The sequence below is a fragment of the Phalacrocorax carbo genome, chromosome Z (assembly GCF_963921805.1).
Source record: "Phalacrocorax carbo chromosome Z, bPhaCar2.1, whole genome shotgun sequence".
NCBI classification, from domain to species: Eukaryota; Metazoa; Chordata; class Aves; order Suliformes; family Phalacrocoracidae; genus Phalacrocorax; species Phalacrocorax carbo.
The window spans coordinates 69,456,021-69,475,325 of NC_087548.1; the positions used below are offsets into that span (position 1 = coordinate 69,456,021).

At 46.9% G+C, this 19,305-nt stretch overlaps 2 protein-coding genes across 5 annotated transcripts in view; one reads left to right on the plus strand and one right to left on the minus strand.

Moving 5' to 3' along the window:
* The window catches only part of ELP1 (elongator acetyltransferase complex subunit 1), a 32,696-nt gene extending 16,612 nt beyond the window's left edge, over window positions 1-16,084 (minus strand). The window contains exons 1-17 of one of the 2 annotated variants that reach the window (XM_064439152.1): window positions 15,860-16,084; window positions 14,364-14,516; window positions 12,553-12,634; window positions 10,520-10,600; window positions 10,083-10,168; window positions 8,757-8,856; window positions 7,742-7,832; window positions 6,390-6,513; window positions 5,628-5,718; window positions 4,944-5,174; window positions 4,472-4,642; window positions 3,701-3,800; window positions 2,837-3,019; window positions 1,942-2,048; window positions 1,347-1,450; window positions 473-526; window positions 269-374 (exon numbers count right to left, since the gene is read on the minus strand). In XM_064439152.1, the coding sequence (XP_064295222.1) occupies window positions 269-374; window positions 473-526; window positions 1,347-1,450; window positions 1,942-2,048; window positions 2,837-3,019; window positions 3,701-3,800; window positions 4,472-4,642; window positions 4,944-5,174; window positions 5,628-5,718; window positions 6,390-6,513; window positions 7,742-7,832; window positions 8,757-8,856; window positions 10,083-10,168; window positions 10,520-10,600; window positions 12,553-12,634; window positions 14,364-14,516; window positions 15,860-16,009 (2,014 nt within the window). In that variant the 5' untranslated portion in view covers window positions 16,010-16,084. The remainder of the gene's footprint in view (window positions 1-268; window positions 375-472; window positions 527-1,346; window positions 1,451-1,941; window positions 2,049-2,836; window positions 3,020-3,700; window positions 3,801-4,471; window positions 4,643-4,943; window positions 5,175-5,627; window positions 5,719-6,389; window positions 6,514-7,741; window positions 7,833-8,756; window positions 8,857-10,082; window positions 10,169-10,519; window positions 10,601-12,552; window positions 12,635-14,363; window positions 14,517-15,859) is intronic. The other variant, XM_064439151.1, reaches the window with a different exon arrangement.
* A 121-nt stretch (window positions 16,085-16,205) lies between these two features.
* TBC1D2 (TBC1 domain family member 2) overlaps window positions 16,206-19,305 on the plus strand; it is a 28,435-nt gene continuing 25,335 nt past the window's right edge. For 2 of the 3 annotated variants that reach the window (XM_064439153.1, XM_064439155.1), the window contains exons 1-2: window positions 16,206-16,518; window positions 18,258-18,415. The gene's annotated coding sequence lies outside the window, so the exon portion shown is untranslated. The remainder of the gene's footprint in view (window positions 16,519-18,257; window positions 18,416-19,305) is intronic. The other variant, XM_064439154.1, reaches the window with a different exon arrangement.

The following is a 19,305-nucleotide window of genomic DNA, read 5'->3' on the forward strand; positions in this document are numbered from 1 at the left end:
CAGGGCTAAGCTGATGAAAACAGTGAAGGGACAACAACTACAGGACAAATCCTGCTCCCTGGGAAGGGCATGTGATATACGAAGTCAGGTCCCTGTGCTCCTTGCTGTCTAATAGATTTTTGAAAGCAGCTCTCTTCCTTTGTCTCTTAAGCAGTTGCTCTGAGTGACCCAAATACAACAGGTTTGGATGTGAAAAATGGGGACACCTTGTGGTTTCAAGACAATGGCCATAAGCTGCCAGTAGCAGGCAGCCAGAGCTGGCATTTACCTTTCACTGATATGTTCTTCAAGCAGAAGCACTGGCAGGTGTGGGAGTTTGTTGTCACCAACAAAAACTCATTGTATGTTGCAAATGAGGTGATGTTGGAAGCAACCTGTAGAAAAATAAAGTTTATCGCTGTATAGAGTGAAACAGGAATGCTCTGTTTGGCAGAGGAAAAGGGGATGCAATGAGAGGCAAAAACTTAGGTACCTCAATATCATTAACAAAAAACCGGCATCGATCTGTGAGGCCCAAGATCATCTCCTGTAAATAAAAAGGATCACGAGTATAAGCTGCCAGTGTCACAACCTCCAGTGTTTCACAACATTGACAAGCACTGGATTGAAGTACCTTACAAATAGGTACCAAGTACCTCACATGAATTACTTAGAGAAGCTGGACAGGAAGTCATGCAACCTCTATACTAGGAGAGCTTACTTAAGTGCCTTTAAACAATTCTGGCTGGAAACCCAGCTTGGTCTACCCTGTAATGAAAACTGCACAGTAACAAAACAGAAGCAGAAACCATGCCAGATAATTTATTTTTTCATTCAGCAGCATTTGGTCCAAAACAGCAGTGGCAAAGCACTAGTACAGAGCACAGCAAAGCAACTCCATGCAGCATTCACCTGGATGCACACTGAATGAATGAAACCCTGAAACTACCAGCCAAATACCTAGTTGTTCCTTAAGCTGTTATAGCTATCAAGAAACCATCACCAATAGTAGTAGGAGGTCTGCAGTAACTCAATACAGCCATAGTTGCTAATAGGGTAATTTCAGATACAACAGAGCAAAATGCTGTTTTCAAAAAGAGCAGGACAGTGACTCCTGGAAATTTTAAATCTTAAATTTCTCACTCTTCAATTACATTATTAGTTATATTGATAGGATGGGGAGATTGGGTGTTAATTGCAAGCCATCAGAAATGCTCAAGACAAGGAAGACATGCTCTCAGCTCTGCATAAGGCCTTATGAAGAACGCTGCTAAGAAGTATCATTGGACCCTGTGCAGAGGATCATGGTACACATTTGACACAGAACAACTGAGTAGGGAGTTTAACCTGCTCACAGTCTTACTTACTTCACCACTGATCCTCGTGATGGAAGTCTGCACACAAGGGTAGGGGAACTGAAGAGCAGTGCCACTGCTAGTCTTCCAGGGCTCAAGGACCGGAGTAGAAGCCTCTGAAGAGGAAAGATCAAACTGTTTTCCAGCCAAAGATTCAGACATTACAACCTCATGACATGTACCTCAAGAAAACTAGAGCTGGGAATAAGCTACACTATCTGACAGAGAGGAGGAATACTGACACAAAAGTCCAGACACAGCAGACAAGAAGGTGGTAACTTCTAGGGACACAGCAGCACCTTTATTCCACTGTGGAAAAGGAGGGAAGTGCTAAGGACGTGGCACTCATTCAGCACTTCTGAAATCACTAAACCAGCATCTTTTCAAATCATAATCCCTGAACTATCATTCCCGAAAACATTAACTACTTTCTGACACAAATCACTGATTTCGGCCCATTTCTGGGAGCAGAGGGAGCATGAAAGGCAGGACAAGCTACCAGCAAGAGTCACTCATATCCCTGAAAGTCAAATCATTTTGTTATGCCTTTTGAGAAATCTGTAATAACTATACCTCAGACCAGGTACTTCAGTAAGGCTCAGCTTACCCCAGAGGTATTTCAGGATCTGTCTATGAGCCAGCTGCAAAGCTACAGTTTTGGTCACTGGGCTGCAGCACAGGCTGATCACTTCTCCATCGACAGGCACAGACAACCTGGAGAAAGACACAGAACATGAGTCATCAGAATTACATTTAACACCTAGATCCTGCATTTCTTGTGGCCAGATGGAAGGATGCACATGTCCAGCAAGGACAGATACCTTGTTCACGTAAGGATCTTCTGCAGTCTTTCCGCACTTATGGGAGTTGACATTGGCAAGGCAAAGCACCACCAACTCCAGCCAACAGGCATTTGCCTAACTGTGCTAGTCACTGTCTGCATACTTATAGCATTCTGCAGAGCCCACACTTCCTTTGTCCTAATATACAGTTCATATGCAAATCAGCCTGTCTTTGCTGTGTGAAGGCTGCAGAAAGCAACTCTGAGGATCCCTTTTGGAAGCGGATTTCTGTACCCCAGGAGGCCTCCTTTTGTGATCTGGTTCAGCTGACCCCAAAAAGCCCTGCATGTGAGGAGGAGGAAGACAGGAGTTAACAAGAGCTACCAGTCCCCTTCTGGACCTTGATAATGGTGGGCAAAAGGTAGAATCGAGGGAATCAGTCCCCATGATGGCCTGGAATTCAGGCAAAGGACAGAGCTATCCTGTACTGACACAGGCATGCTAGCATAGACCCTCTCACCAGGCTGGCTGTAGGCATTAGGACTACAGCAAGTGCTGACCAGTAGGCAGCTTCGTGAGCTTTTGCTTCTCCTGCAGGAAGAGTGCCCAATTCCCCAACCCACAGCCTCCAGTATGCATGTTTATTGAGATTTAATTCCTTCTAGGTGCTGTCCAGTGGTGCTCTCAGACTTTACCCACAACTGGACAGATCTCCAGTACCGTAAATTCAGGCGCTCTTCTTCAGCTCCACCCACATGAGGCACTGCAGTCAGATGGTGAAGGACAGACTGAGCAGCATGCTGACCCTGACCAACCACCAGGAAGCTGTCATCTGGCAGCCAGGTGAGAAATCGGAGCCCCAGAGGATTCATCACTTGGTTGTTGTCGCTGCTCACATCAACTCTGTCACAAAATAAGAGAGAATGGAAAGCAAATAGAATCTGATTTCAATAGGCCACCTCAATCGAGAGGTGCAGGTCTTCCTAGGCACAGCCTGGCTGTTCAGGTACACATGCAAATAGGTACACACAGCATTGCTAGCTGGGCTCCAGTGCCCAAAGCATGTATCCTGCCATAGACTGGGCTGGAGATGAAGGCTGAGACCCAGGGAGCCTCATTTGTTTTCCCTAGGCAGTTCCCATGCCAGCTGTGTACAGGAACAAATGTAGAACAGGGTGGTATTTTTAACCTTGTCATTGTCCCTGCCATGCAAGCTGCTCTGCTACTCATTGTGCCATGATCACGGGCCTGGGCACTGCACAACCATTCCTTTGGCTCCGGGAACAGGAGCACAAAGTGTAGCACCACAATGCCAAGAGCACCAGGCACAGGAAAGGCCATCTAAGTACCATCACTGACAGTCACTGCTCCCACTAGATCAAGACCTCAGTCAAGGGCACTTCTCAGGATAAACTGCCCACTGCATTGCCCAGTGCTCAGCACTGGCTGCAGCCACAGTGGCAGCACAATGAAACCATGTTATCTGACACCTTATTCAAAATCTTGAAACTAGTGGTCAGAGCTGTGACCTCCAAAACATCCAGCCCTCTTCACCCCACTACAGCTGTACTAGTTCTATATTACCTGTAGGTTTTATCCAGGTATGGTATTTCCACAGCTGCTTTAAAACCATTTCCACCCAAAGCTCCAAACCTGACAGTGGGGTCGTTCACTGTGCTCTGTCCTAGCAAACACAGAAAAAAGCAAAGTTTAGAGATCCTGCCAACAGAGATCCTTTCATCTTCACTCTTATCAAAAAGTAGATGTTGCAGGAAACTATTATGAAAGTCAGAAAATACCATCCATACATGTACAGCCAACACCTAATCCTCATTAACACTTTCCCTGAGGAACAGTTATCTTGTAATGTCACAGTACAAAACTCAGATGCAGCAGCAACAGTCTCTGGCTTCACAGCACACTAAATATTACAATGTATACAGGATGGCTTTGGGAAGTGCTGGGTGCCTCAGATAGACCCGATGTAGCTATTCCCAGATATTTCCAGTGGCAATCAGCAACATGCCATCAGAAGAGATTATACAAGAGATTATACAAGATACCCCTTGCTGCACTCTACTCAAGCTAAAGCTAGGCAGGGGGATATCACCAGCATAAGCACATAGCCAAGTGCTGAACGCTGCCTTCTCACAAAGCCAATGCATCACCAAAATGCTCCTGTGCCACCCAAACTACTGCAGATGAGAGAACTCAGCTTGAACACACAGTTGAACTACATATACCTTATTCCTGACTACTAAAGGCTTGAGTGACCATCACCCTACTAGCACCCCAAGTGTACTGCTCTCAGGGACATAGGATTTACTTTAACAAGACAGTGCAACATGCTCTCACCATATCTGTACACAGAGATCTTGTTATCAGCATCCAAGATAGCCATGTCTCCACTATGTTTGGGATCTGTGTGAAACGCAACCTGATTAACTGGCTGTGGGAGCTGGATCTCATAGGTACACATGGGTGGAGGCACCACAGCATGCTGGAATGCTGTGACAAGCACCTTATCTGTGGAAGAAAAGAGAAAAAAAAACCAAGCTGTAACCCAGTCCAAATGCTAGGGAGGATCTCATTATGTTGTTTATTGAAAGTAGGAACAATGTTACAGGAAAATACAGTTGCTGTGCCCTTAGCAGTTAACTCCATTAAACCACCCCTGAAGCTTCCATCCATTATACGGTCCCCCTCACTTACAGTTGTGTAGAAACAGCAGCTAACAGAAGAACTACCATAATCCCATCCCACCTGCATCCAAAAGGCTACGCCACCTCTTCTGACCCTAGAGCTGCTAAGCAGTCTGACTGCTTACCTCCATCTATGACAGCCACATTTGCCACATGTTGACTATTCTCCCCCATCCCATGGTCTGTGGTCCAATGCCAGACATAGGAGAGGTAATGACAACCCTGGCAGAGTATGTGCAGTCTATATGGGTTCTCTCGGTCCCACAGCAGCGACACCAACCGATTTTGCTCCAAGCTACCAAAATGTAGACTTTGCTTGAGGTACCAGTGATAGTTCCCTGTGGTCCACAGCTGAACTACAGAAAAAGAAATGGTTACTACAGACTACTGAGACCCATCTCAAACCCTCCCGACCACCACTGCTCTTCTAGGGGTGGGTTAAGTGTGATGAAAATAATAGTTCTAGCCTTCAGCCCGTGGGCTATGTCATACAACACCCCTCACAAGAAAACTCAACAACAGACTTCATGCAAAAGAGTCAATACTAGACTTCTGAGATCCTCTTGTGAGGAGGCACCCATGTCTTAAAAAGGGTTCACACCTTTAGCACTCCATTAATCCTATTTCCAGTTACAGCAGCCTGGAAGATGCTTTGAGCTCAGGCTGAACTACCAGTTCTTCCTGAACTGCAAACAGTCTCAAAGCTGTAGGTAAGCCTTCCCAGTGTCTCCCAGCTTGCAGACAAATACCCACAGCTAACCACTTTTTCAGACAAGCGGAAGAGCCAGAGCCTCACACAGTGCTCTCACCATAACTGTTTGGGTTGGAGTTTTCCACCTTCAGGTCTTCCAGCCATATAGCCAGGATTGTAGAATCTGCATTCCAAAGCAGTTCGTTAACCTGCAGAAACAAACAGCTCTTGCTGATATTGTTGCCTCTGCATAGGGTGGGTATGTTCCTGATTGGTATGCAACACCATAAGCTGCTCCTTATTTTCAACAAATGTAAGGTGTGTGGGTTAATACACTAACATAGCCCTCCTGTAATGCAAAGCTGCCGACAGCTGGAGCAAAGCATCCTGGGGCAGCACCTGTCACGGTGGCTCCACACAGCTGAAGAGGTGACACAACCACAAACATGACAGCAGTGTTCTTTCTACTCTCCTTGGCACTGAGGAAGCATCTGCCAAAAGACCACTCAGCATCCAAAGGCAGGAGCTGAAGTAACACCCTAGCAGTAGCGGCTCACCTCTCATATATGGGATAACATGAGTATTTCACCTCACTGTTGCAATGGCTGACATTCTGAACAGTGCTTTTGAAGCATTTGCCTGGTAGAAAGTATACAGGGGCCAGAAGCACCCCAAGGCTACAATCCCCCTATGCTTGTACTACGGGCCTCCAGAGGGCATTGCCTCTTCGCCACAGGCTTCTCGATTCTCTTTTCAGGTCCCTTTTTCCGTTAGGGCCAGCACTAAGTCTTAAGTTTAAAACTTCCTCCCAGAATCTGGAAAAGATCTAGTCCTCCCCTCCACTACACTCTAATCAAAGAAGCCCAGACACAGCACTTACTTTGACCTGCCCCTTCTGGAATGGGAGGGTGAACTCCCCATGAAGAAGTCCATTCTTCTCCAAGAAAACCACATCATATCTGTTGGGTTTTTCTTGTGTGGATGCAATCAGGTTTCCAGAGGGCCTTAAAAAAAGAGACAAATGAAAAGTGTTTGCTCACATAATCACTAGCTGTCATTTTAAACACCAATCATCTTACATATTCTCCAGACACATGAAGAAAAGGGCAGCAGAGGCTGTGTTTTTCTCAGCAGTGTTCAGACAAAGTCATAAATCCAGCACAGACATTTTTAGGGCTCACAACATCCTCAGGTGAGCAAGTAAATGTCAGCACTAGGAAAGGGACCTGTAATATTCCTGTTTATACAACTGAGTCCAAAAACACTTGACTCCTGCACCTGGGGAGGAACAACCCCACGAACCAGGACAGGCTGGGGGTTGACCTGCTGGAAAGCAGCTCCACTGAGAAGGACCTGGGCATGCTGGTGGACAGCAATGTGACCCTGAGCCAGCGATGTGCCCTTGTGGCCAAGAAGGCCAACAGTATCCTGGGCTGCATTAAAAGGAGTGTGTCCAGCAGATCGAGGGAGGTTATCCTCCCCCTCTGCTCTGCCCTGGTGAGGCCACATCTGGAGTACTGTGTCCAGTTCTGGGCTCCCCAGTCCATGAAAGGCAGGGAACTGCTGGAGAGAGTCCAGCAGAGAGCTACAAAGATGATCAGGGGACTGGAGCATCTCTCATGAGGAAAGGCTGAGACACCTGGCTTTTCTCAGCCTGGAGAAGACAAGGCTGTGGGGGGAATCTTACCAATGCTTATAAATAATCTGGAGGGAGGGTGTCAGGATGATAGGGCCAGACTCTTTTCAGTGGTGCCCAATGATGGGGCAAGGGGCAATGGGCACAAACTGGAACACAGGAAGTTCCACATGGATATGAGGAAAGACTTTGAGGGTGACAGAGCAGTGGAACAAGCTGCCCAGAGAGGTTGTGGAGTCTGCTTTCCTAGAAATATTCAAAAGCTTCCTGGGTGCAGTCCTGTGCCCCCTGCTCTAGGTGTGCCTGCTCAAGCAGGGGGGTTGGATGAGGTGATCTCCAGAGGTCCCTTCCAATGACTACCATTCTGTGATTGAGACTGTGCAAAGAATCTACCCCTTCTTCCCACATGTGATTCAAGTATTAGGCTTTTCATGGTTTGAAGGGCTATTCTTCCTCATGTTGGATCAGAAGGAAGCTTTCTTCAAGTTTTGGGAAAAATAAACAAACAGAGGAGAAATGAAATTGATGCTGATCAAAGACTGTAACCAGGGAATAAAAAGCAACACTGCCAGGATGCAGACTGCTTTGCTACTCACTTCCAGGACAGTGCTTGTTCTAATCCTGCAATAGGCTCACTTGTTGACTGCAGCACAAGTTCTCTGTTCCATACTCGGACCTTCCGAGCACCTACAGGTTGAGAGAACAATGAGACAAATGTATAAGAAAGCACGGGGAAGAGCCTTTTCTAATTTTATGAGGGTAGGACATGAATAACATGAAGCATGTGAGGGTAGCACACGAATAACAAGGAGATTTCTCTTGTACACCTTAAAGGGTAAAAACTTAATTTTGCCTCAGGCAGTTCTCCCATATTAACTGGGTGACTCTAAAGGGACTGAGCACAAATTTCAGTCTGATGTAACTCAGCCATAGCCATTTCCCTCTCCAATTTTCACCACAGAACATTAAAATCTTCCTATAAATGCAAGATCCTCCGCAATCTGAAGTCCTGAACGTAAAAACCCAAACTAGGGGAAGAGCAGTGCATATTGGTGCAGTTCAGTATGTTCACCAATACACTTAAACTGTTCAGTAATGTTTGTTATGGAAGACATCAATTACAGTCGTACAAGGTATGTGTGTGCTCAGCACCTCTTTGGCTTTAGGGCAAAACCTAGGGAAAAGTATTACCAGTATTTAAAAAAAAGTGCGCAAGGCAAAACTGCTACTATGAGCGACAGTGGGTATGCCAACTCAAACAGATTAATCCATTTGGCACTGGGAGCCCTCCAGAGATTGATCAGAGCTTAAGCAGTAATTTAACACTGGTGAAAGAAGCAGTTCAGAGTGTAGCTGCTCAGTAGTAACCTCTCCTGAGGTTACTGCCTTCTCACTGGATTGAAAACCAAACCGCAAAGGAAGTGTTTAAAAGATCATGTCTATAAAATGCCTCTGATAATATGAAAACACTGAAAAGAGCAACTAACTAGCTCAACTCACCCTTGCTTAAAGCGGCCAAGAGACCATGAACACCAGCCAGTTCTTGCTTTGCCTAGTTTCTTAAGAAGTCTCTTACACATGTTTGTATTTCAAAGAAGTTTGGTCCCTCACCTGTTTCTGGACAGACAGCACTCACTGCAACAAACTGCCCATCTCCTCTCCATGTCACCCGAGGCCTGCTGTCATCCCAGGCTGAAGTAGGTGACACTTCCTGAAGTCACACAAAAGAAAGTTGCATCAAAGGTTGGGAAGGCAATTGCTGCCTTTGTCTAAACTGCACTGCTAACCCAGATCTTCCAAGAGCCTTGGCATGAAATCGATCCATTAAAAAAAACTTAAGGCTGCAAAACTAAAAATTCATTATAACATAAGAATGTTATTTTAGGTAATACTAGAATTAAAACTGTCTAAATTCAATCTTCTCCTCCTGCAAGTGTATATGACTGTCTATTCACATGATCACAAGCCATCCTTCCCTTCCACCAGGGTCTCTGCATAAGCTGGACACAAGGGTGAATCAGGGTTTGTTCATGACTGATGCCTGGAGTCACAACCCCTTGGAAGGAGAAAGATGAGAAAGGCAAGCCATCCAGGCAGTCTGTATGACAGAGAGAAGCTGGGATAAGAAGTAGTGTTCTTTGAGGCAAACAGGTTCTTCGCAGAACAACACAGGAAAAAAAAAATTCAGCAGGATACAGATAGAGGCAGCTGTTCAAAGGTTTAACTCTGTCAAGCTAGGTATATTTTCCCAGATATAGCCAAGCCTCACCTTGTCCCTCGTAACAGTAATGCTGGAACAGTCCACATTTCATCTCTCTGCACTCTAGCCTGCCAGGTTTCAGCAGGAGAGTTTTAATTTTGAAACTTAAACACAAGAAGAACAATCCAGCAGTGAAGTGGTTTTAGCTACCTGACTTTTTACCAAATAAGAAGTAGAGAAAACATAGAAGTGTCACACAAAGGAAAAAAGAGCTGAAGGGTGCAGGCACACAGAGTTGCCCCACATGACTGGTGGTGCTCAGTAGCCCAAACCCTTCTACTCTTGCCTTCTGGGAGCTCAAATCACTGTTATTTCTGCTCCCTTAGCCAAACTGCATGCTATTTCTCTTGGTCATAGGAAAACCTTAGTATATAGCACACAATCAGCAAAATTTGTCATGCTGATTTAAGGGTGCTTTTACCTCTACAAGCACTAGCACGTGCAAATCTTGCTTTGAGCTCTGTATAAACAATCCTAAGTACTCCCAGCTGCTGTCTTGAATTAGAACGATAAAAATGCTGGATTTCAGGTAACAACAGAAACAAACAGAAGCAGCCTATGAAGACAACTAGCAGAAAGGCAGTGGCAAACTGACACCGCAGGAATATCAGAAAATATCTTTATACATGTTTTTGCAGAGACAGCACGGGCTTAACATAAGAGAACCAGTATAATACCGTCTGTTTGCGATGTGCTGCCTGTTTTCCCTCTGATCCATGGAACTGTGTCTCCTTTTTACCCCAGCCAAGAGCAACAAACTTTCCTGAAGAAGAAATAAGAAATAATCACTGTAGTGGAAGATCTACAGCACTACTCTGTACAGTGTGGTAAACACAACCAGAGCTCCAAGCCACCCACACCTTCCATCCAAGTTTAGTTCTAAAAACCTGCAGGAAATTTATATAGCCCAGAAAGTCCTCTAGTACAGGAAACTTCCTTGGATTTATGTTGACAGTTAAAATATATGCGTTCCCCTTCAGCTGCCTGGCAACATTACTGGGCCCCAGGAGACATTTTAGACTGAAAGTGCTCAGCTCCATTTCTTTACTTCCTACGTGCTTACAACACACCAATGACATCAGTTTGAACAACTTCATTTCAGCGCACCTCTTACCTTCCCCAAACTCATCCTGGTGGATTTGCTTCTCGGTAATTGGTTCAAAATCCCTTGTCATCATGATGAGTGTTTGCTGACCTGCAGGGTAGGCATTAAATACAGTATTGGTAATGGTATCTCCTACAAATAAAAACTCAATGTTCTCCCATGTTGTCCTATCGTTCTGTCATGGACTTGAATAGACAAATATTTCTGATGGTAATACGATACTAAAGAGAACACATCCTTCACAGCAGAAAATCTCAAACTGCAACAGAACGTTTTCAAATCTCTCTCTTCAAATACATGCTTCCTGGCCTAACCTTAGAAAGTTCTTTCAAAAAACGGACCTTCCACTCTTAAAACATTTTCTCCTGAGATATGAAGGGCAAGAAGGTGACTGGGAGCAGTCAGCATGGAATTGTGAAGGCGAAATTATGCCTGACCATCCTGACAGCCTTCTACAATAAGATGACTAACTCATGGATATGGGGAGACCAGTGGGTGTCATTTACCTTGATTTTAATAAGGCTTTTGACACTGTCTCCCATAATATCATCATAGACAAACTCACGAAGGATGGGATAAATAAAAGGACAGTGAAGTGGACTGAAAACCAGCTGAACTGCCAAGCTCAAAAGCGTGCTATCAGTGGCGAAAGGTCCAGCTTGAGGTCAGACACCAGTGGCACGCCCCTGGATGCTAGGGCCAATGTTTAACATCTTCATTAATGACCGGGACGATGGGACCCTCAGCAAGTTTGCAGATTACAAAACCAGGAAGAGTAGCAGGTACATCAGAAGGTTATGCTGCTGTCCACAGGGACCTTGTCATGTATGTGAGATGGGCTGTCAAGAACCTCATAAAGCTCAAAAAGGGAAAAAGCCATGTCCTGCACCTGGAAAATAACAATCTCAGGCACTAGGACAGACAGGGAGCCAAGTGGCTGGAGAGCAGCTTGGCAAAAAAATGACCTCTGTTTCCTGGGGGACACCAAGTCAAACAGGAGCCAGCAGTATCTCCCTGTTGCATAGGTGGCCAACAGCATCCTAGGCTGCATTAGGAATGTGGCCAGCAGGTTGCGTAGGTGATCCTTCTTCTTTATTCAGTGCTGGTTAGACACACATGGAATGTTGGCTCCAGTTTTGGGCTACTCAGGACAAGACAGACAAGGACATACTAGAATGAGTCCAGCAAAAGGTCACATAGATGATTTAAGGGCTTGGAGAATCTGTCACCTGAGGGGAGGCTGAGAGGAGTCAGACTGCTCTGGAGAGGAGGCTCAGGGAGAATCTCATTAGTGTGTATCTTATGTGGGAGGTGGGATACAGTAAGTACCCTGGTGCCGAGTGACAGCAGAAGACGTAATCGACATTAACTAAAATACAGCAATTTTCATTAAAATATAAGAAAATAATTTTTTACTGTGAAGGTGGTTACAGACATGAACAGGGTGCCCACAGACATCATGGGGTCTCCATCCTTGCAGATATCCAAAGCCTGACCAGGCATGGTTCCCAGCAACTTGTGCTAGGTAACCTGCTTTGCGCGAGGGGTTTGGAATAGGTGATCTCCAGAGCTCCCTTTCAACCTCAAGCATTCTGTGATTCTGTTTTGCTTGAGGCTAACTTTGTTTTCTAGGTGAAACACATCTGTAGCTGAGTTCAGCCTGTGACACATAGATTTCCTACCAAAGGGCAAGAAGCAGCTTTTGTTACTAAGAAATCAAATGGGGATACAAAGCCGGAGTCTTTATGTTCTAGAGGCAAGATCAAACATACTTCCTTGGAAGATCTGAAAGGCTAATTATGTTCTATAAAACTGAGCTCTTTGGGCCTGAACAGCTTGTGTTTGGATCACCAAAGCACCTCATGGATCATGAAATGAAATTTCTTACAAAAGATCTGGTGGTTTTTTTCCTCTCTTTCAGCATTAGTCCCAATTTTGTAACTTTGTATTTTGCTTCTATCCTAAACTTAACCGTGTTTTACATTTTGGCCATAGTGACTTTCACTCCTACAGGCAGATAGCTTACAGGCTGTTGCTGATACCTGTTGCAAGCAAAACAAGCTCTTGGTCAGGACTCCAGCTCATGGTACTCAGACCGCTGTCTACACTTCCAACACATTCCACCTGCAAGACCAAAATAAGATCACAGAAGTCCAGGAACACCAGTGCAGCACCATCCCGGCACAAAAGCAATCAGTCACCAAAGCAGAGAAATCTTGTTACTTCAAAAACCCACAAGTCTTAATTTACTCTTCATGTTGAATGAAACATAGAAAGTATTTCTAACCAAAGATGGTTCCAGAATATTTATATATGAGACCCCAGATAATCTAGAGATTAGCATTTTCTACCACACACAGTTTTAACAAGAGCTTTATTCTGCAACTCTCAGCCTTATGTCAGCATATGCAGTGTTAATACTAATATTGCCTGATCAGGTCTGTGGTTACACTGGTGAACATACTGAAGTCACAAAACACAGACATAATGGTTCTTAGCTAGAGAATTCTAACATGCAGTTAACGGACACTATATCCATTAAAACTCTGATTAGCTTGTGCATGCTGAACTTGACAATCATATACAGCTGCACTAACTTCAAAAAAAACGGGCCAGTTTTACTGGGCCATCATGAGTACATAAGCAATAGCAGCGGGCACAGAACTGCTGTCATGCACTGTTATCCTGATTTGGAAAAGGCGTGGAACAGAACAACTGTGCTAACAGCAAGATGATGCTATTCAAGGAATTAAGCTCAGGTGTCACAATCTTTTCAGGTAAACAAAGTGGGACTGGGCACTGGTGGGCAAAGTAACTATCATCCATGTTCAAAAGGTTTCAGAACAAGCAGAGTAACCTTCAAGACTTCCTTCCTGGTGCCCAGACCACACCAGAAGAATAGAACTTTAAAATTAGGAACGTAAGCAAAAAGCCTTGAAATAAAGGATCTGAAGTTAAACCTCAACTCTGACCCGTATATCAGTGCAAGAAAAATCTCACACATCTTTTGTTAATCTCTATTCATTCCCTTATAACAAGTTTTAAACTGCAATATGGGACACATTTTTCAGATACAGTTGATTGTATATTTAAAAGGTATCTGCAAATCAAACCTAAACAAGAACCAAAACAGGTGAGCTGCAAATAACCACAAGCTGACAGCTCAACCAGACAGACCACTGTCACCTCGTGCCTACCTACACCTGCACTGTTGGGCTGTTTGTGGGAGCTGATGCAGATTTCAGGGGGTGCTCCTGTGGTGTTTAAATGTCTTGCTGAAGATTGTACAAATCTGACACTGAGGAAGGAAGAGAAAGCAAGTATCTCAGTTCCCGCCATATTTATCCAGCTAAGATATTACGGTTTCCCTTTAGTGCTTTCTAGGGCTTTTTTATGCCAAATGTTCTTCAAATAAAACATACAGCACTTCCTCCTCTCTTCAGTTAAGTCACGTCAGCATGAAGTTCTGTATTGACTGATAATAAGGTAGCTACACTGTGAGTTATGAATAGATTACTTTATTCAGTACCTAGTCTCAGCAATATATTTTTCTTTAAGACTCTCTAGTGGATCCTGTGCTGCTGGGTGTGCACCAACAGCCCTCTGAGTAAACATACAGGACTAAGCCTGTGGACAGGTTAGCCACCATTTCAGTTTCATTTCTTTTACGGATTGTATATTCTGTCCTTAATCCTACTCTCAAGGCTCCCACAAAAATCAGCTCTGCACAGAAAAGGGAGACCAACCACAGCTCAGTATATAATAAACATACAAATGCCCCCTGAAGAAATTAAGTGTGTCATCTTTTTCTCTGAAATCCCTCCGTATCTTTGTGTTTTTCCTGCCATGTTACCTGCTTCGTGCTGAGATTGCACAGTAGGATGTCTCCAGCTGCTGTAGCAACACAGACAGACTCCTGCTCTGGAAGATCTTCAATACCCACAATGCAGCCACTTCCATCCTCGGGCATGAAACCCTCTGCAGTCAAGGAAACTTCTCTCGTCACCTTGACATAGAGAAGAGGCCAATGACTTCTAAATACACGACTCACTGGCATTTTTGCAGAAACAACAGAATAACATCCACAGGTATATTCCACCCTACTGCAATTACACAAAGCATTACACAGCAGAAGTGAGTATGTGAATGGCACCAGGAAACAGACAGTGTGCAAGTACCCATTTTCACTTGTCCATAGGAAACTGTGAAGGTCCTTTTATGTTAAAAGTGCTAGACAATTTTCATATGTGTCCACATAGTGTTAACATTAAGAGGTGAATGGGTAGCTGCTTAAAGTGTCCCGATATTTTAAGGAGTCATTCAGACTTTACAGACACAGCATAAAAATAATTCAAATTTAAACTATTTGGACGTCCATGCAGGTACAGCAAAACAAGAAAGTTTTAGCTAAAATAGCTCTCTCCAGCTTAACTGCATGAATGTTCTTCACATCCAGTCATCAAAGCAAAAAACCCACAGCAATAAAGACCAGAAATAACTCCCCTCCCAAAAAAAGAAAAGAAAGCTGACATATTTAGCAACTTCAGAAATTTTAATACTAAGAATATTTTAGTTCATAGCCTTCACAAACAGATCACAACGGAGAGTTTCAGAAAACGCTCTTCTTTAAAAATAAGATCCCAGGAATGCCCAAAAGCTCTTCTGTCGGCTAACTTTAGAACGGAACGTAGTGAAGGAATGAGATGCCTCAGAGTTGCACAGCATGCTTTCAAAGACCCAGCTCTAACAGCAACTCATGGCTCAATGACATTTTTTCTCTTTAGCGATATGTTTGGGTTCTTTTCCCCTAAAGCCTAGTTTCAAAAGCTCCCTTGTGAATTCTTCACTATCCTTATGTCTGTTTGCTTTTGTTCTGTGTCTCTGGTGCACCTGTTTTCCCGATCACACTTGACTAAACCAGTGGAACGAATCGTGCCTAATATAACCAACCTCTTGAGGGCAGATTTGGTATTTTAAGAGCACAACGCATCACTTCACCCTCTAAGACCAGAGCGTAGCCTCATAACCGACTTTAGGCACCACGAGGGAGCACTGAGCAGCGGCAGGGAGCAGCAGGAGGCTCTCAAACCTCACGAACGCTGCCACAAAGAGGGAGCCACATGGTGGGGGTAAAGCCCTGAGGCGAGGTCCCGGCGGGCACCGACCCGCTCCCGCCGGCGGGGGCCCAAACGCTTTATTCCAGCTTTGCCATGGGCGGACCAATGCCGCCCCTGACAGCGCGCCTGCAGCGACACACTAGAGCCGGCAGGCACCTGCGCCCTCCCCCGAGGCCGCAGCCCCGGCTCGGGCCCGGCAACGGCTCCCGCTGCGCCAGGCGGCGCCTCTCACCGAGTCTCCGGTGGAGCCCAGCTCCAGAAGGCCGTGCTGGGAGCCCACGAGGACCGTGCCAGGCTCGGCGCTGAGGCAGAAGCACTGCGGGGTGCCCAAGGCGGCGGTGGAGCGGTGCCAGCCGGCCCGCAGCAGCCGCAGGTTCCTCATGGCGGATGGACGCTGGGCAGCACCTCGCCACTCACAGCGCCGCCATCTTCTCCGCGGCGGGCGGGCGGAGGCGACACCGCATGCGCGGGCCGCGGGCGCCGGCGCAGTGCAGGAAGCGCGCATGCGCGGGCGGGTGGAGGCGCAGGCGCAGTGCAGGAAGCGCGCATGCGCAGCCCCTGGTGCGGGCAACTCCTCCTGACGGGAGCGGGGGCGCGGCCGCCGCCATCTCACGCACCGCGGCTTCCCATCAAACCCTTCCCAAGGGCTCCTGGAGGCACCAGAGCCTTCCTGGTGCGGGCTTGGGGTGGGGCTGCCACCGGAAAACACTGCCCGGCGATGTCGCTAGCGCTAGGTCGAGCTGGCAGTGTCGCTCCTGTTGGGTGCAGATCGCTTACTGCTACCTGCTGATCCCCTCCCCAGGCATCTCTGCTGGCCTGCTGTGGCACAGGCGGCTGTGCGGGACGAAGGGTTGGCACTTTGTCAGGCTGAGATCCTTGCGGAGCAGGTGGGTCTGCGAAGGCTGCGTGGCTCGTCCTGCTCTGCCTTTGCTGGTGCTCCTACAGCCACCTTCCCCTGTCTGACTCATGCAGCGTGTGCTGGGTTTGGAAGCTGCGTGGGGTTCCAATTTAGACACGTCTGTTTGCATACGCCTGTGCTAGTGCTACTGTAGAAGGTAACACTGGGAGTGTTACTAGTTGTTTTGCAGCCATGCTGGTACTAACCAGTTGAGGAACTCCAGATGAGACTGTTAAGGTGATTCCAAGGCAGCCTACACCTAGACAGCCTAATGCTGCCCTGACACCACCCTTTTTGTCACACTCAGTCCTCTCCAGCTGTAGATGCAGCGGGCAGAAGGCAGCTCAGGTTTCAGAAGGGAGAAGGACTTCATGCAATCGCAGGTGTAGCCTTCACACTTTCCCCTTTTTCCTAGTGAAGCTCAAGTCTATCAGCCCTGATTGAGTCGAATGGCCAACCACTGTGCAAGCCAATTTTGGGTCAAAATCAATTTTGGCTATGGAAACGTGAAGAGAGTGCCTGCTGTCATCAGCTTCACGTGCACTACAGTTTGGGGGCTTAGGCCAGTGGAAGGATGGGCCAGTGGACACCTGGACAGTTTTGCTTCTTGTTACTCAGGTACTAGACTTGGCTGAAGTTGGTAAAGTTGGCTAAACTCAGAGAGGGTTTTCTTGAGACCAGGGGAAATGAGTCACATCATCAAGGCTTGGCTATCGCTGCATGCAGAGAATGTCAAAGCCATACAGGCTCCTTACCCTGAGGATGGGTCTAAGAAGTGCCTTGCTAGGCCAGCCCAGCACCCGCCAAGCCCAGCAGGCCAGAGAGCCTGTGAGCCTGTCTGTGCTCTGTGCCCAGTCCCGCTGTGCTCTTGCAGGACCTGCGCTGCTGGGTTAGGGCAGTCTCTGACACCCGTGTTCCCTGCAGTACCTCTTTCGGAGGCTTTTTCAAGCATCAGCCTTAGACCCTTTGGTCCAGCTTGATCCTTTCACCCTCTAATCTCTTGTTGCACCAACTACCAGTGTTTCTACCATCTGAAATTTGCTCGCCAGATAACTGATTTGCCCCAGCTGACTGCATGGTTGTGGCTTTTGCACTGTGGGGTCTGGTGAGCAGCAGGTCTGCATCCACTGCCCCGGTGGTTTTGCAGGCTTTGGGCGCATCCCTCCTAGCAGATGGGACCCTCTGGTCCCCTCCAGCCCGTGAGCCCCTCTGGGCTTGCTTTCAATGTGCTGCACCACCCTGGTAAATCATTTTCTTCCTCAAACCCGGCTAAAATGGCCTGTTATTATTTTCTCCATGGCTGCAGCTGGCGTCCTCTGCTTCGCAGCCGTCTTGCTTTGCTCCCCCGTCCCTGCCGCCCCCGCCACGCCACCCCACCACAGGAGGAATCGCGGAGCGGCGGCCGGCCCAGCCCGGCCGGGGCTGCGGGCCCCCCGCGCCGTCCCACCGTGCGACCCTCCCGCCGCCCCGGCCGGGCGGTGCAAGTGGTGCCAGGGTGCGGTCCCCGCTCCGCGCCAGGCAGCGCAGCCCTGTGCCAGGCTCCAGCCGCCGCCGCTTGTGCCCTAGCGCCGTGCAGCTGGGCTGGGTGGCGCTTCCGCGGCGCCGGGTCGGGCCGGCCCTGTGCTGCTCACACCACCAGCTCCAGAAAGGTCTGTGCAGTGTTCACGCTGATCTTTTTTCATTGATGAGTCAGCGTCAGAGCTGTTTTCAGCTATATATCTCTTTCATACAGTTTCTAGGCAGTGATTGGACCGAGGAAAACTTGAGGCAGAAGCTCCTCTTCTCCTGCTGTTGGATTTGTTTTGGAGGTCGCAGTTACCTGCTGGGTGGTGCCTGCAGCAGTAGCTCTGTGCCAGCAGACGGTGACTTCTCTCTGCTTCTTTTCAGGAGGTAAGATTTTATCTTCTAGTGTCCTTTGCGATGCAGATACGACATGACTCCTTATAACTTGGTGCTGGCACCCAAAATGCTTACTTGATCCTCTGTTCATCGTGTGGACCCATGGACTGTCATGCTGGCAAGAGGTGGAAGTGTGCTGGAGTCTTCAGACAGTACAGGAGGTCCTTATCCTGGTACTGTCATGAAAGCCCAGGGTCTATTGACCTGGGAGATTTGCGACTCCTTCTTCCTCCTGGTGATGGTTCCTTTGTGCCAGGCAAAATTAGCTTGGAAATGAAGCTTTTGGATGTTTCAGAAGCTTAGCTGAGGCAGCACCTTCATGAAGTGTGCTTGTTCCTGGCATTTGTGAATGTGTTCAGCAGCAGAATCCATGGTGTTGCGAGTGAACTAAAAGAAGTTCAGTACCTTTCCAAAAGGAGTGAATATTATCTACAGTTGTCTAAAAAGCTAATGTGGGAACAGGAGGGGGCAGCAATAGATGTGATGGGGCTTAGCTAGCTCTAGGATGGGTAAGCCTTTGTTCAGTCATGAGGATAAGTCATTCCTAAGAGCATGAGCTTGGGCAGCATCTCTGTGCTCCCCTGGATTAATCTCTGTTCACCTGTTGTCACACAGCTGGCTGTCATGTTCAATACTTTTGTGTCTGCAGTTGGATTCCCACTAACTTAACACTACAACAATGTATTTGCTTACATATTTGCTTCAGATATGTTAGTGTCTGAACTGAAGTCTCAGGTAGTCTTTTAATTTGTTGATCTTTAAACCATGATTTTCCTTAAAAAAAGTAAGAAATTATAGGTATTTTTCTGGAGCTTTGTTAGCTTTCTTTATACAAGGGTCATGGGTATCTGCAGCTCTGAGCACATAATCATACCTGCCAT